This window comes from Diabrotica virgifera, chromosome 10 (genome assembly GCF_917563875.1).
Source record: "Diabrotica virgifera virgifera chromosome 10, PGI_DIABVI_V3a".
NCBI classification, from domain to species: Eukaryota; Metazoa; Arthropoda; class Insecta; order Coleoptera; family Chrysomelidae; genus Diabrotica; species Diabrotica virgifera.
The window spans coordinates 58278319-58294534 of record NC_065452.1 but is presented as its reverse complement, the minus strand read 5'-3'; the positions used below and the strand labels follow the sequence as shown (position 1 = coordinate 58294534).

General features: G+C 32.6%; 1 protein-coding gene across 1 annotated transcript in view; it reads left to right on the top strand.

Annotated features, from left to right (window-relative positions):
• The window catches only part of LOC126878700 (para-nitrobenzyl esterase-like), a 63382-nt gene that overhangs the window by 20990 nt on the left and 26176 nt on the right, over positions 1 to 16216 (top strand). Inside the window, exons 4-6 of the mRNA XM_050641562.1 lie at positions 7334 to 7487; positions 8770 to 8955; positions 12412 to 12602. Coding sequence (XP_050497519.1) covers positions 7334 to 7487; positions 8770 to 8955; positions 12412 to 12602 — 531 coding nt within the window. The remainder of the gene's footprint in view (positions 1 to 7333; positions 7488 to 8769; positions 8956 to 12411; positions 12603 to 16216) is intronic.

Below are 16216 nucleotides of genomic sequence, written 5' to 3'. Positions count from 1 at the left end.
AAGAGCTGTGCTCAAAAAACAACCAAGGGGGAACATTTTCTCTTTATAAACTGTGTCAAAAGTAAGATAATTGTATTTAGTTGTGAAACAAATATAAGACTTTTAGCCACATTGAACTTTATACAGATAGGGTAAAAATTATGGAATAAATTCATTTTCTCTAAAATGGACGATTTTGGAAAAAATTCCGAAACAGGTCGGTTTTTATTTTTAAATTAAAATTTTGTGGCATATATTTCATACTAGTCACGTTTGGTAGCTCATTTGAAAGATAAAATAATTCTCTGTTCAATAATGTAATCATTATTTATACAGGGTGACCAAAAAAATAATTTTTGAATTGAATTAATTGACGCAGAAAGAAGAATGTAGGTATGTACTTTATTTAACTAAAATTGCATTGTACTGCTGTCAGAGTAGCAAGTAGAAAAAATTGTTTATTTCACAAATAAACATTTCTTTTCACTTAAATTAAATCTCAAACAACCTCTCACCTGCCTCTAGGCAATTCGAACATTTAATTTAAGCGAAAAGCAATGTTTATTTGCCAAATAAACATTTTTTTCTATTTTTTGGCAGCAATATAATGTATTTTGAGTCAAATAAATTAAATACATTCTTTTTTTTTGTGTCAATTAATTTAATCCAAGAATTATTTTTTGGCCACCCTGTACAAATAAATATGTTAATGTTTATATTACTGAATAGAGAATTAAACACCCTCTCAAATGAGCTACCACGCGACCCCTATTCCCATTTAAAAAATTATCGACTACGTGATCACGTTCAGATGGATGAAGTCACTAGTATGAAATATAGGCCAAAAAATTGTAATTTAAAAATAAAAATCGACCTGTTTCGACATTTTTCTCCAAAATCGGCCATTTTAGAGAAAATGAATTTATTTCGTAATGTTGCCCCTCTCTTATGTATGGTACATTTCTTACTGTACCACATATTATTTGCAATTATTCACTAGTCTTGGGTTAAGTAATGGGCATTATAATGGTCATTATGTATATGGGCATTATATCTGTATTAGATATACTGTTTACTGCCAAACAAAAAACAGAAACTTACAACAATTTTTTTATTTATTAAAATCAGAAATTTTTAAAGCTCTCAAAATTGAGTTTGGGGGCGTTCAAGTATTACGTAACGCAATTTTTGAAGATTTTTGATCGCCCCTCCCACCAATCAATCCTAGTAAAATTTTTGTAGATTGTGAAAAGGCTATAGGTACATAATGCAATCATTCAAATGTGTCTGAACACTGAAATACATGGTTGTAGATTTCACCTACACCAAGCTTGGCATAGAAAAATTCAGTCTCTTGATTTAACATCAGAATATACGAAATGATTATGAAGCAGGTAAGTGTAGGCCAGGGTAATAAGGCAAAAATATACCCTGTTCGTGACACTCGAGCAGCCAGGGTACTGAAGCGTTTTTTCGACAGGTAATACATATGAGAACAAATTGTAACTATTTCCTGCGTAGGATCTGGCGGCCATTTTTATTTATAAACAATTTAATGTCGAAAAACGGCATTTTTTCCGTTTTTTCTCAAATCAATGGAAAACAGTGTACCTTGTGGTTACATTAGTACAAACATATTCGTGAGCATGGAAAAATCTTTAAAATGACGTATTACACAGATTGATAAACTTATTTATTGTTAATATAATTGAGAAAAAAGGTCTAAATTGCAAAAAAATTAATTTTGCAATAACTATTGTAAAAATTAGTGTACAGCTTTGAAATTTTTGTCAAATGAGGGTTCTGTAGTGCGTAATATGTGACAAAAATTTCGAAGCGATTTATTCAATTGTTTATATTTTATTCAAATTGTTTTTCCCAGAGAGCTTTTTTTTGCAATAAAATAAGTCAGAAAAACAGAATGTTAGAACCATTCTGCAGGTGGCAAATAAAAGATCATAAGCTAAACTTTCAAACTTGTTTAAAAAAAGTTAATAAAAAGTGCATTTATTAGTAATAAATAATTATGCAAAAGTCTCGTCAATTTTTCCTTATAAACAATTTGAATAGCTTTTTTGTTATGGTCGGCACAAACATTTTTTTTACGTATTCTACAAGATGGTATTTTTACACGAACTTAAAAAAAAATAATTTAGCCTAGGTCAATTAGGGCCGAAGTTAGCAACATTTTTTTAAAAATTTACAGCTAATTTGTTTATAAAAAATAAGGATCGAAAATAGCGCTTTTTCACTTTTAAAGACATGAAGTATTCATAAAAATTGTTTTGCTCTATTTGTTTTTCAAGGAAGTCGTCAATAAAGCTTTAGAAATGAAGTATGTAAATCCATGCGACCTAAAATTGAAATATTAACTTCAAAATCCTACAGCTTCTTGTATCTTGGGAACCAACCAATGGATTTTAATGTTTTTTTTAATTTGTATGTACTTTTAGCGTACTTTACAAGTATGGAGTCAGTTGATATAAATTATAATAACCAATTTAATTTATTTAAACAAAAAAAAAAAAACAATTTATTTAATTTTTTACCGTGTTTTAGGTGCACTACTACCAAGTAATGTTATGTATATAATAATTGATAAAAAATTGTTATGAATATATTATAATATATACAGGGAGGGGCTAAATTATGGAAAAAATTTATTTTCTCTAAAATGGAGGATTGTGAACAAATCCCGAAACAGGTCGATTTTTATTTTTAAATTACAATGTTTTGGCATATATTTCATACTAGTGACGTCATCCACCAGAGCGTGATGACGTAATCTATGATTTTTTTAAATAGGAATAGGGGTCGTGTGACACCCCATTTGAAAGGGTGTTCAATTCTCTATTCAGTAATATAAACATTAATATCATTATTTATACAGGGTAGCCAAAAAAATAATTTTTGAATTAAATTAATTGACGAAAAAAGAAGAATGTATACAGTTTATTTATCTCAAAATACTTTCTGTCGCTGTCAGAAAATTGAAAAAAATGTTTAGTTGGCAAATAAACATTGATTTTCGCTCAAATTAAATGTTAAAACTGCAAAGAGGTTGTCTGTGATTTGATTTAAGCGAAAAGAAATGTTTATTTGTGAAATAATTTTTTTTATTTACTGGCAGCAGTACAATGTATTTTGAGTTAAATAAATTACATACATTCTTCTTTTTGCGTCAATTAATTTAATCCAAAAATTATTATTTTGGTCACCCTGTATAAATAAGGATATAATTGTTTATATTACTGAATAGACAATTGAACACCCTTTCAAATGAGGTGTCACATGACCCCTATTCCCATTTAAAAAAATCATCGATTACGTCATCAAGCTCAGATGGATGACGACACTAGTATAAAATATATGCCAAAAAAATTGTAATTTAAAAATAAAAATCGACCTGTTTCGGGATTTTTCTTCAAAGTCGTCGATTTTAGAGAAAATGAATTTATTCCATAATTTAGCCCTCTCTGTATATATTATTATAATAGAAGAAAAATTTCTATAAAAGTGTGACTTTTACTGTATAAGTTTGCTTACAGTTGCCGTAATTTTTTTGATTCATTGTTTATCAAATCATTGTTATGTCTTAGATTTTATATTTATATGAATAAAAAATAATATTACCTGGGGAATAGTCCGATATTCCTCTACCAAGGCCATAACTGTACCAAATTTTCTGGAGGCCTGGGATAACGGCGAATAGCTCTTTTTAATTCATCCCATAAATGCTTAACAGGATTGAGATCTGGGCTGCATGCGGGCCATTCTAATCTTATCAATCCAACCTCTATTTTATGAGTCAATCAGTGTTTTTATTTACAAAAAATGGTACAGCTCTTACACGAAAAGAGATATTCGGATAATTCAAAAAACAAAATTTTAGTGATGTCTCTGGGATAATATGACAGGACTATGACACAAAATGAGCCCTTCCGTTTTTCCACAGAATTTTTTAAAGTTAGTAGAAAATACAACGCTTCCATTCACCCCTGTATAATGCCACGCAAGCAAATTTTTTTGTTACCGGAAAAATACGAAACGATATCAATATATGTATCTACAAATTGGTGCAAGAATCTTAAAAATCGGAGCACAAATAATAAAGTTATAAACTATTAAACTTAATCAAAAATTTTGGGTGGCCGAATTTTGTGCCGGTGAGTGTAGTAATAATATATTTATTACAATTTTTTATCAATTATTACATACATAACATTGTAGTTGTTCACCTAAAATACGGTAAAAATTTTTTTTTTTTTTAAATTTTTTAAACAAATTAAATTGTTTATTAAATAATTTATAAATCAACAGACTCCATATTTGTAAAGTACGCTAAAAGTACATACAAATTAAAAAAAACATTAAAATCCATTGGTTGGTTCCCAAGTTACAAAAAATTGTAGGATTTTGAAGTTGATATTTCAATTTTAGGTCGCACGGATTTTATGCTTCTACTTCATTTTTGAAGCTTTATTGACGACTCCCTTAAAGAGCAAATAAATCCAAAATTTTTTCTGAATACTTCGTGTCTTTAAAAGTGGAAGAGCGCTATTTTCGATTCTTATTTATCATAAACAAATTAGCTGTGGATTTTTAAAAAAATGTTGCTAACTTTGGCCCTAATTGACCTAGGCTAACTTATTTTTTCCTAAGTTCGTATAAAAATGCCATATTTTAGAATGTGCAAAAAAAATGTTTGTAGCGGCCATAACAAGAAAGTTGTTCAAATTGTTTATAAGGAAAAATTAACGAGAATTTTTCATAATTATTTATTACTAATAAGTGCACTCTTTATTAACATTTTTTAAACAGGTTTGAAAGTTTAGCTTATGCTCTTACATTTGACACCTGCAGAGTGGTTCTAACATTCTGTTTTTCTGACTTATGTTATTGCAAAAAAAAGCTCTCTGGGATAAACAATTTGAATAAAATATAAACAATTAAATGAATCGCTTTGAAATTTTTGTCACATGTTAAGCACTAATTAACCCTCATTTGACAAAAAATTCAAAGTTGTACACTAATTTTTACAATAGTTATTGCAAAATTAATTTTTTTGAAATTTAGACCTTTTTTCTCAATTATATTAACAATAAATAAGTGTATCAACCTTCGTAATACGTCATTTTAAAGGTTTTTCTATGCTCTCGAAGATTTTTGTTCTAATGTAACCAGAAGGTGCACTGTTTTCCATTGATTTGAAAAAAATCGGAAAAAATGCCGTTTTTCGACATTAAATTGTTTATAAATAAAAATGGCCGCCAGATCCTACGCAGGAAATAGTCACAATTTGTTCTCATAGGTATTACCTGTCGAAAAAACGCTTCAGTACCCTGGCTGCTCGAGTGTCATGGAAAAAACCTTATTACCCTGGACTAGTGGCTCAAACAGACTTTTGGCCTTACATATTATATATAAAACCAGAAGACGCATCAGATTGTTTTGTGTTTGATTTAGTCCATGTGTTGAGACCGCTCCCGTCTGAAAAAATTTCTGATTCTGTTTCTTTGTGGATTCGTATTCAAAAATTTCTCCTTTAAACAAATCTGAAGGGTGCCGGAATTTTTGGGCAGAAATTGTTTAAACAATTTTTTTAAACAATTACAAAAGATTACGTTTTTTTGCTCTAAAATATATATTTTTAGGTTTTTTGGGTCATTCTAAACAAGAAAGGTATCTTGTAAGTTTTCTCAAAAATTGATAGTTTTCGAGTTATAAGCAATTTAAATTCTGAAAAATGCGAAAATACGCATATTTGAGGCTTAAACCCTCATACTTAAATTAGTATTTTTGAGGTTGCCAGATACTTAATTTGAAGGGTAAACATTTAGCTTCAAGATTCTGAAGAGTGATCGGGTCTAACTTTAATTTATACCGTTGTTTTTTAATTGTTAAGTATGCATGTTTATCCGATTTTTTGCCGGTGCGGCGCGCTCTATTTCGAAAATCTCCTATTTTTCTCCGAAAAATATTTTTCTAGATTCTTTGGGATATTCTAAATAAAATAAGTTTCCTGACATTTTTCTCAAAAGTTAATAGCTTTAAAGTTATAAGCGATTTAAAATCCGAAAATGAAAAAAAAAACGTATTTTCGGTTTTTAAATCGCTTATAACTTTAAAACTATTAACTTTTGAGAAAAATGTCAAGAAACTTATTTTATTTAGAATATCCCAAAGAATCTAGAAAAAATATTTTTAGGAGGAAAATAGGAGATTTTTGAAATAGAGCGCGCCGCACCGGCAAAAAAATCGGATAAACATGCATACTTAACAATTAAAAAACAACGGTATAGATTAAAATTAGACGCCACCACTCTTCAGAATCTTGAAGCTGAATGTTCAGCCTTCAAATTAAGTATCTGGCAACCTCAAAAATATTAATTTAAATATGAGTTTTTAAGCCTGAAAAAACTATCAATTTTTGAGAAAAATTACAAGATACCTTTCTTGTTTAGAATGACACAAAAAACCTAAAAATATATCTTTGAGAGCAGAAAAACGTGATCTTTTGTATTTGTTTAAAAAAATTGTTTAAACAATTTCTGCCCAAAAATTCCGCCCGGCACCCTTCATATTTGTTTAAAGGGGACATTTTTGAATAGGAATCCACAAAGAAACCGAATCAGAAATTTTTCCAGACGGGAGCGGTCTCACCACATGGACTAATTTAATGTCATGCAAACCAGAAAATGAAATTTTAGATAATATGTTGATTATTTAGTTGAAACTTATGTAGATGAAAATATCATATTCTCCCCATATTTGTGAGCAAAGGTAAATTCTTCTGTTATTCGTACTACTGTGCGAATCTTTTCAGTCGCATTTTAGTTCATCGTTTTATAATACGCATCCATCCATGTATATCTTCTTAGAATAAATTAAAGAATTTCAGATATATACGTATGTTAAAATTTAAAGTTTGCATATTGCTGAACCTATCAAAGATAAAGAAGTTAAACTGAAATTGAAAAATAAATGTAGAAAATTTATTAATATCAGTCTAATCAAATGAAATGGATTTTGTAAAGTGTGTCTCTGTATAATAGTAAATATTAAATAATAATTTATACATTTTGCTTATTATCTATATTATAAACTATTATTATAATGTAAGGAATTTAATGTCTTTTATTCGCATTTTGGATGCTTTCATAATAATCATTCTTAAATTACATCTATATTTTTATTTTATTACCTGAGTTAGTTGGTGAGGAAAATACCTACCGAATTAATAGGAACCCTTAAATTTGGTGAGGAAAATACCTGTCGGATTATATGTTTTTACTGGTTGGTGAGGAATTTACCTCCGCCCACGATAATAACAACAAAAATATTTGTTTTGTAGAAACCCAGTTCTAATAAATCATTACCAATATTCTTTTGGATACACGGTGGATCTTACGTTTATGGTGCTGGTTCAATATACTTTTACAACCCAAAGTTATTGGTTGATTATGATATAATAGTAGTAACAATAAATTATCGATTAGGAGCACTTGGTAAGCATTTAAATTTGACTCATAATATCATATACAGGGTGGGCCAATGAAAACAGTCCACCTCGATATTTGGCAGTAGATATTAGATTTTAAGTAAATGACAAAACAGCTCGATTTTTGTTCTAAGGGGGGCCCATTTTACACGATACATACATCTGTCATTTCTCAACCCCCTCCCTTCCACTTCCCCAACCCCCAGTTTTAAAATAGGGAATATACCATATGCGGCACATCATTAAAAAGGCATTTACATGGAGTATTCAGACCTTACGATTGCTCATGATTGTTTTTTTTCGATATTTGCACCGCCTTTGCAAAAAAGTCTTAATTCATTTAAAGTACAACACCTCTTAAAAGTGAAACGTAACGCCTATGGTTTGCTAATATGTTATTTTTTCTATTATGGATACCATTTTGATTAATATCTAATTAATTAATTCGATATTAATTTAAGTAAATTGTTTAATGTATTATAATTTCTAATTGAATTAATTTCCTTTACATTACAATTAATTTGTTGCTTTTATAGTATTTATTTTAATTCACTTTTAATGTGATAGAACAAATGACATATTAGCAAACCAGAGGCGCTACGTTTTATTTTTAAGAGGTGTTGTACTTTAAATGAATTAAATTTTTTTTTTGCAAATACAGTGCAAATATCGAAAAAAAAATCGTGGACAATTGGTATGTCTGAATACTCCATGTAAATGACTTTCTAATGATGTGCCGCACATGGTATATTCGCTATTTAAAAACAAAGGGTTGGGGAAGTGGGTGGGAGGGGGTTGACAAATGACAACAAATGTATGTACCTATAGTAAAAATGTGTCCCCCTTAGAACAAAAATCGACCTGTTTCCTCATTTCGTTAAAATCTAATGAATACTGCCAATATCGAGGTGGACTGTTTTCATAAAATAAAAATCACTAAAGGCTGAAGCAGAAGAAAAGAAATTGAAATGATGGGGACACATGATCAGAATGAACGAAACTAGACAGGTGAAGAAGATATGAGAAGCGAGAAAAATAGGGAAAAACCGTAGAGGACGACCAAGAAAAACATGGAACAATAGCATAAGCGAGATTCTCGAAGAAAGAGGAAAAACATGAAGTGAGGCGAAGATACTAGCTAGAGACAGAAAGAAGTGGCCTTTTGTAGAAAAATTTAAGAGAGCTTGTACACCTCGACACCTACGGGCATAAGAGGTTTTCGATTATGTATGTATGCATGTATGTATGTTACTCTGTAGAAAATAATTTTATCTTTGTTTTTTTTTCAGGATTTTTGACAACACTTGATGAAAACATACCAGCAAACTTAGGACTCAAAGATCAACTTTTAGCTCTAAAATGGACACACCAAAATATCCATAGATTTGGAGGGGATCCCAAACAAATAACAGTAGGTGGCGAAAGTGCTGGAAGCATATCAGCTGGATTTCATTTGTTAAGTAGAGCGGCAAAAGGTAAGCAAAAATATTGTTTCATAAAAGGAAAACACCTGTGTAAGAAAAACATTTTGAAAAATCCATAATATTCCTTTCATATTCCTTTTTTTACTTATTACAGTTTTGGTCCTTTCAGTTTTTTCATCTGCAACTGACCCAGTGCGAACAAAATGATTCACTAATTTTTCAAAGCTCTTACATTTGGCTTCATAGGTTCCTGGAATTTTTTATGCTTTATTTTACCATTGTTTATAAATAATTTTATACATGATTTTCTAGCTGCAAAAAGCTCTTCCGCTTTAACTACATCGATTTTAAGATTTAGGCATTACATCATCATCATAAAGGCTTTTCATTCCGGATGGAATGTTTGCCGCTCTTACTTAGAGCTCTCTGATTAGCTTATTGCGGTAAATAACTCCGCATTCCACTTGTGTGTTGTCAAAGTTTGTCGTATGACTTGGCTTTCGTTACAATTTTCTTCCACTCATTTCGATATGTGCATAGTTCCCTCCAGATCCTCATTTTCAGGATTCTGATGTCCTTCATGAGCCGCCCATCTGGTGACCTTCCTTATCAGTAGGTCGTTTTTCATTCTCTCTATGTGTCCTATAAATACATATCAGTCTCTGCGTTTTAATAAATCTGACTATATCCTCTCCCTTCAATATGTCTCTTTGTTTATGGTTCATTATTCTTTTCATTTCTCCGTTTTCCATTCTTATATGACCCATAATAATTCTCCTGAGGATTTTCCTTTCGAATATTCTTAATTCTTCTTTATCTTCATCTGTTAAGCACATTGCGTTAGCTGCATATATAACTACTGGTCTGATTGCAACTCTGTATATTTTCAGCTTTGCATTTCTGGATAAGTTCTTGTCCTTCATTAGCCTATGATATCCCAGTATATTTTGTTGCCTGCTAGTATTCGCTCCGTTACTTCTACAATTCTCTTATTTTTGCCATTTACAATTACTCCCAACTCCCAAATATTTAAATGGCTGAACTCTTTCAAAAGTGTAGTTATCTATTTTGGTTTCTCTCGTCTTGCTATCTTCTTTTTTAGACCAGAGTATATATTTTGTTTCTCCTTCGTTAATTTTTACACCTCTTTTTCGTGCTTCATTTGCCGAGGTTGTCACTGCTCCTTTTAATCTTTCCTTGTCGCTTCCCATAAGAAGTATGTCATCTACATATGCTACTATGTATTTGTGGTGAGGAGTGGGCTATAGTTTCTTTAATTCCGTTAGCCTTAATGGTTCCTACTGCTATGTTGAATAATGTAGTTGACAAGGAATCGCCTTGTCGCACTCCTGTTTCTATTGCAATTGATTTTGTGCTACCTTCTTTTGTTACTTACTTTCCATGTCCAGAACACCAACAACTTTAAATTCTGTATTTCCAATGGTTGGCCACATAGATGGCCCTGTCATTTGCTATAAAGTCTTCTTCTGTGCAGGTCTCTCTAATCTCTGTGCATGAAAGTAGATGCCGGCTGGTCGAACCGCGCCCCAGTCGCAGGTATCGTCCTCTTGGTATCCCCATTTTTTCAGGTTACTAGCACAACGTGAAATACCGGTTTTTAGTCTGTTTACCGCTTTCCAAGTCGGATACGGTAAATTGTGTCCAGCAGCCATTTCCTTTGAGGGAAGAAAATGTGTCACGGTAGCTGACGCTTGCCATAGGTGTATTCGGCGCGTCTCTGGCGCGTCTTTGGCGCTTCGGGGATGGATCTTGATGTTTCAGCAAGCTTTTCCGAGATCTTAGTCTGCTTGGCTGAGTTTGGTAGTCATATAAGGGGTGTCTTCGGTCCGTCTCCTGCTTTTTTCGTTCTACCTCTGACGTGACCTTCCTCCTGATAGGTGGTGAAGCAATCCCAGCTATGGGGTATACCTCTTCGATAGGTGTCGTTTTCAGGCAACCCGATATTATACGAACCGTTTCATTTAGAGCCATGTCGACGTTCTTTGCGTGAGCAGAGTTTGCCCATACTGGTGCTCCAAACTCCGCGGCCGAAAAACATAATGCTAAGGCAGAAGTGCGGAGAGTGTGTGGTTGTGCTCCCCATTTTGTATTAGTTAGCTTGTGGATGATATTATTTCTGGCACTTACTTTCTTCTTGACATCTTTACAGTGGTATCGGTAAGACAAGGTATTTTGGCGTCTATCTTGTGTTACAGCATCTGACCATGCAATTCCACCTCCAGCGGCCTTCAGGCATGCTTGTTTCTAAGGTGGAAAGCACATACCTGGGTTTTTGTGGGATTAGGTTTCAGATGGTTTTTATCGTAATATAGAGCTAAGCCTCCCAGGGCATCTGCCAGTTTCACTTCGACTTCTTCTAGCTGGGAAACTTCTTGATCCAATGCTTCAGAGAATTTTTCCCATTTTGCTTTATGTTCGAAATGAACAATTTCGTATCTGATTGCCGCGCTGGAAAGACAAATTATTGGTCTGTGCTGTGTCTTTGGGAGGGTCAACGATTTTTGTCACCTGGTCTCCATTTCTGTCGCTGACAAATATATTGTCTGGGTTGTAACCTCTGCGCCATCTTCCGCTGTTGAACGACGCAGGCTGCTTTGGATCGTGAATAAGTTTTAGGTTCATGCTTTCAGCCCATTTTTCTAGTTCTTCGCCGTTGGAATATGTTTCGTTATAACCCCTGTTTCGTTTAAATTGTCTGCTTCGTTATAACCCCACCAACAACCTTATTTTGTTGTTACTATAGCTCAAGATCTATCCATAGTCATTTTTGCTAATCTGATTAGCTTTGCTGGTATATCTTGATTTCTCATCAAGCATTATATCTTCTTCTTTAGGTGCCGTGTCTGTATTCAGACGTTGGCCGCCATCATGTTTACAATTTCCTGAAATCTCTCTCTATCGGCTGCTGCGCAAAATAATTCTACTGTGCAGCCACACCATTGTCTAATATTACGCAGCCATGAAAGTTTCTTTCGACCAATCCATCTCTTTCCCTCCACTTTTCCTTGTATTATAAGGCGAAGCAGATGGTATTTAGGTCCTCTAATTATATGGCCGAAGTATTCTGTTTTTCTCCTCTTTATGATGCTTATGAGCAGACGTTCCGAATTCATCATTTGAAGAACATCTTCATTGGAAGTATGCGAAACCCACGATATCTTTAGGATTCGTCGATAGCACCACAATTCGAATGCTTCTATTTTGTTTAGCATTGTGGTTTTTAACGTCCATGTCTCACAACCATACAATAGGATAGACCACACATAACATTTCAGCACCTTCTTTCGAATATTCATCGACAGGTTTCTATTACATAAAACTGGTTTCCAGGTCATAAAAGCCTTCCGTGATATTTCGATCCTAGTTATTATCTCTTCATCAGAGTCACAATTTACATTTAACCAGCTGCCAAGGTACTTGAAATGATTTACCCGTTCTAACTCCTCTCCATCAAGAGAAAGCATTATATACATACATTTATTTCAGGTTTAATTAATGGTATCATCCAACAGAGTGGGTCACCATTATGTGGCGTCTTTTATCCAACAAATGATAGAAAACTGGCATTTGAATTCGGCAAAACGTTAAACAGTTCGTTTACCTCATCCAGATCAAGTGATTTATTAGAACTTTTACAACAAGCATCGCCTTCAGACATATTAGCTGTTCAGAGTAAGGTAAATACAAGATTCATTTTTATTGTTATGTTTGGACTCAAATTATGAAATACTGAATTCATAACTTCACATTTGAGGCACTCAGAGAAAAAGTGGCCTAACCCCAAAAACGAAGTTTTGAGATAAATGCAATCTTTGCATTCGTATTTCCATTATGCTTATAGGATGGCGCTACAAATTATGTAGCACCATTTTGCCAAATATAGAGGTAGGTTGTGAAGACCCTTGTTAATGCGAAGATTTAATGTTGCTGCTTTTATTGATGTATTAATCTAAAATTACTCAATTTGTGGCTTAGGTCACTGCTGCTCTGAGCGCCTCATTTATAAAAATCGCAATATCTTCGGTTCTAATCAACGAAAATTTTATTATTATTTACTAGAAATTAGTAGAAAAGGCAATGAAATAATAGGTAACTTAAATGTTTATAGTCTGTTCGCTAAACTCAGACGCAACTGGCTACATACTTTAGTCGATAATTTTTTTGTTTTTTGCCAATTTTGCAAAAATTGACGAAATTACTAACTATTTAGTGATTATTAACGATTTAGTAATTATTTTTTGCCAATTTTACTAAAATTGGCAAAATTACCGACTAAAATATCTAGAAAATTGCGTCTGAGTTTAGCGAACAGACTATATGTATTAAGTATAGTCTAGGCGCCAAATAGAGTTCACCGTGTCCTTTTCAATTCTGATGAACAAACTCAACAGTTTCTTATGGATTTTTGGCTGCTGATTACGAATTTCGAGGGTGGATTTCGATCCGAGTGGTCAAAAATTTGTTATACATAAACAATTCAATTGTTTATAAGGCTCTGGCTCATAAGCTAAAAAAGATAAAAAAAAATGTTTTAAATAAAATTTGTTCCTTAATAAAAAACGAAGAAAAAACATTTACTACACTTAAATCCAATAATTAGAACTCAAGATATTGTAAAATTAGTGCACAATGCAAATTACAAATTGCAAAATAAGTATTTTTCGAAGCTTTATCGATCGTAACTTCGCTTCTGCGCAAGAAAATGAGCCTTAGAAGGTCTCATTTTAAAGTCTAATTAATAGGCTTCCAAACAAAGTTTGCTAAATTACTTTACCTTCATTTGTTTTAAAGTTATACCCGTTTTAAATTATAATTTTCCTAAAAAAATTGTACATTAATTTGTTTATAAGGGTTTCAAGCAAATTTGAGCTATAAACATTATACTTTAATTAACAATAATGATAGAAGAACTCAAAAGGAACATTATGAACTTGCGAAAATGTTCGTAACTTTATTTTTGACCAAGATATCGATATTTTAATGACGCGCTATGAGGCGCAAGATCGGCTCACTGTCAAGTATTTTTCGACGCTTTATCGATCGTAACTCGGCTTCTACGCATGCAAATGAGCTTTTCAAGGTCTCATACTTTATCTTCATTTGTTTTAAAGTTGTACTGGTTTGAAGTTATAATTATTTTAAAAAATTTGTACATTAATTTGTTTATAAGGGTTTTTAGTAAATTTGAGCAATAAACATTTATACTTTAATTAAAATTAATAATAGAAGAACTCAAAAGGAATATTTTGAGGTTAGGAAAGTGTGTATTAGTTAAATGCTTAGTCTATCAATTAAGGTTTAAAATGAGACCTTGAAAAGCTCATTTGCATGCGTAGAAGCCGAGTTACGATCGATAAAGCGTCGAAAAATACTTGACAGTGAGCCGATATTGCGCCTCATAGTGCGCCATTCAAATATCGATATCTTGGCCAAAAAAAAAACTTATGAACAATTTCTACGAACAGCTTAAATTGTTCCTTTTGAGTTCTTCTATCATTATTGTTAATTAAAGTATAAATGTTTATAGCTCAAATTTGCTTGAAACCCTTATAAACAAATTAATGTACAATTTTTTAAGAAAATTATAACTTCAAACGTGTATAACTTTGTTTGAAAGCTTATTAATCAAGCTTTAAAATGAGACCTTCTATGGCTCGTTTGCATGGGTACAAGCTGACTTGCGATCGATAAAGCTTCGAAAAATACTTATTTTGCAATTTGCAATTTGCATTGTGCACTAATTTTACGATATCTTGAGTTCTAATTGTTTCAATTAAGTTTAGTAAACGTTTTTTTTCTTCGTTCTTTATTATGGAACAAATTTTACTTGAAACATATTTTTTATCTTTTTTAGTTTGTGAGCCAGAACCTTATAAACAATTAAATTGTTTATAACAATTTTTTGACCACTCGGATCGAAATACACCCTCGAAATTCGTAATTCGCAGCCAAAAATCCATAAGAAATCGTTGAGTTTGTCCATTAGAATTAAAAAGGACACGGTAGGGCTTCCAATCCCCCAATACCGAGATCTCAGTATTGCGGAATCCCGCGTCATTTTCCAATCCCGCGTGATGCGGAATTACAGGCGCGGGATCCGCGGGATTTGCGAGACTGAAAAGATCGTACATTACTGCTGTAGCTACGCTCAAAATTATCAAAAAACTGGAAAAAAATCATTTAAGGTTTTTTTTGGTTTTATGGCATAGACTTGGGTGTCAATTAGCCAGTCATAACTTTTATTTTTTCTATTCATACATAAAAGGCAATATCATTCAAGGTTAGCTTCAGAATTACCTTTGTCTTTGCGCCGTATTTTACAACGACGTAGAAATGTGACTGCACTAGTGATTTATTTCCAAAAGTCTCGTAGTTACCAAGCGTCGTGTGCGACCATGAAACTTTTCATCTCCCACCGAAAAGTTTACTTCAAAAAGAAATTAATGATTTTGTAACGGGAATGAATTTTAAATTCATCTGAGAGCACTGATGACGAAGAGGCTGATCAAGTAAGAAACACGTGAGAAACAATGTAGAGGTTCCATCATCGGATTCCGATCTTGATCTTACATTGCAACAGGAGTTGGAGTTAACTATATCGTCAGCATATATTTACTTTGCCCGTCGCCATCTCGAGCTAATACACTTCAGAGTCTCGAGTCCATTAAATAGAAATGACTCTGTATGAATCTGGGAAGTCAATGGGAAAATATCTTACATTTACATATAAAGCCTTAAAAGGAATACCGTCGATGTATGGAAGCCGAAAGGCATTTTCTGCTGCTGGCTATATTGTGTCTAAAATACGCAGAAGTTTGGCAGATGACAGTTTAGATTTAGATGTTAGTAAATTAGTAAACTATATTACGACGAAGTAGTTTTCAATCCTAATAGTAAATTATTAATATTAATAATTTACTATTAGGATTGAAAACTACTTCAATCTAAAGTGATGATAGTAGGTGGCTAGTGCCATCTGGCATTGAAAGACGAAGTAGTTTTCAATCCTAATAGTAAATTATTAATATTAATAATTTACTATTAGGATTGAAAACTACTTCGTCTTTCAATGCCAGATGGCACTAGCCACCTACTTAATATTAATAATTTACTATTAGGATTGAAAACTACTTCGTCTTTCAATGCCAGATGGCACTAGCCACCTACTATCATCACTTCAGTTGCAATGGGTGGGAAAACCTCTCGATGCGAATCAGTTAAAATATGGAGAACAGTGCCTACGTTCCTTCCGATGAAGGCTCCAATAAGAGCCGAAAATCGCGATTCAAGG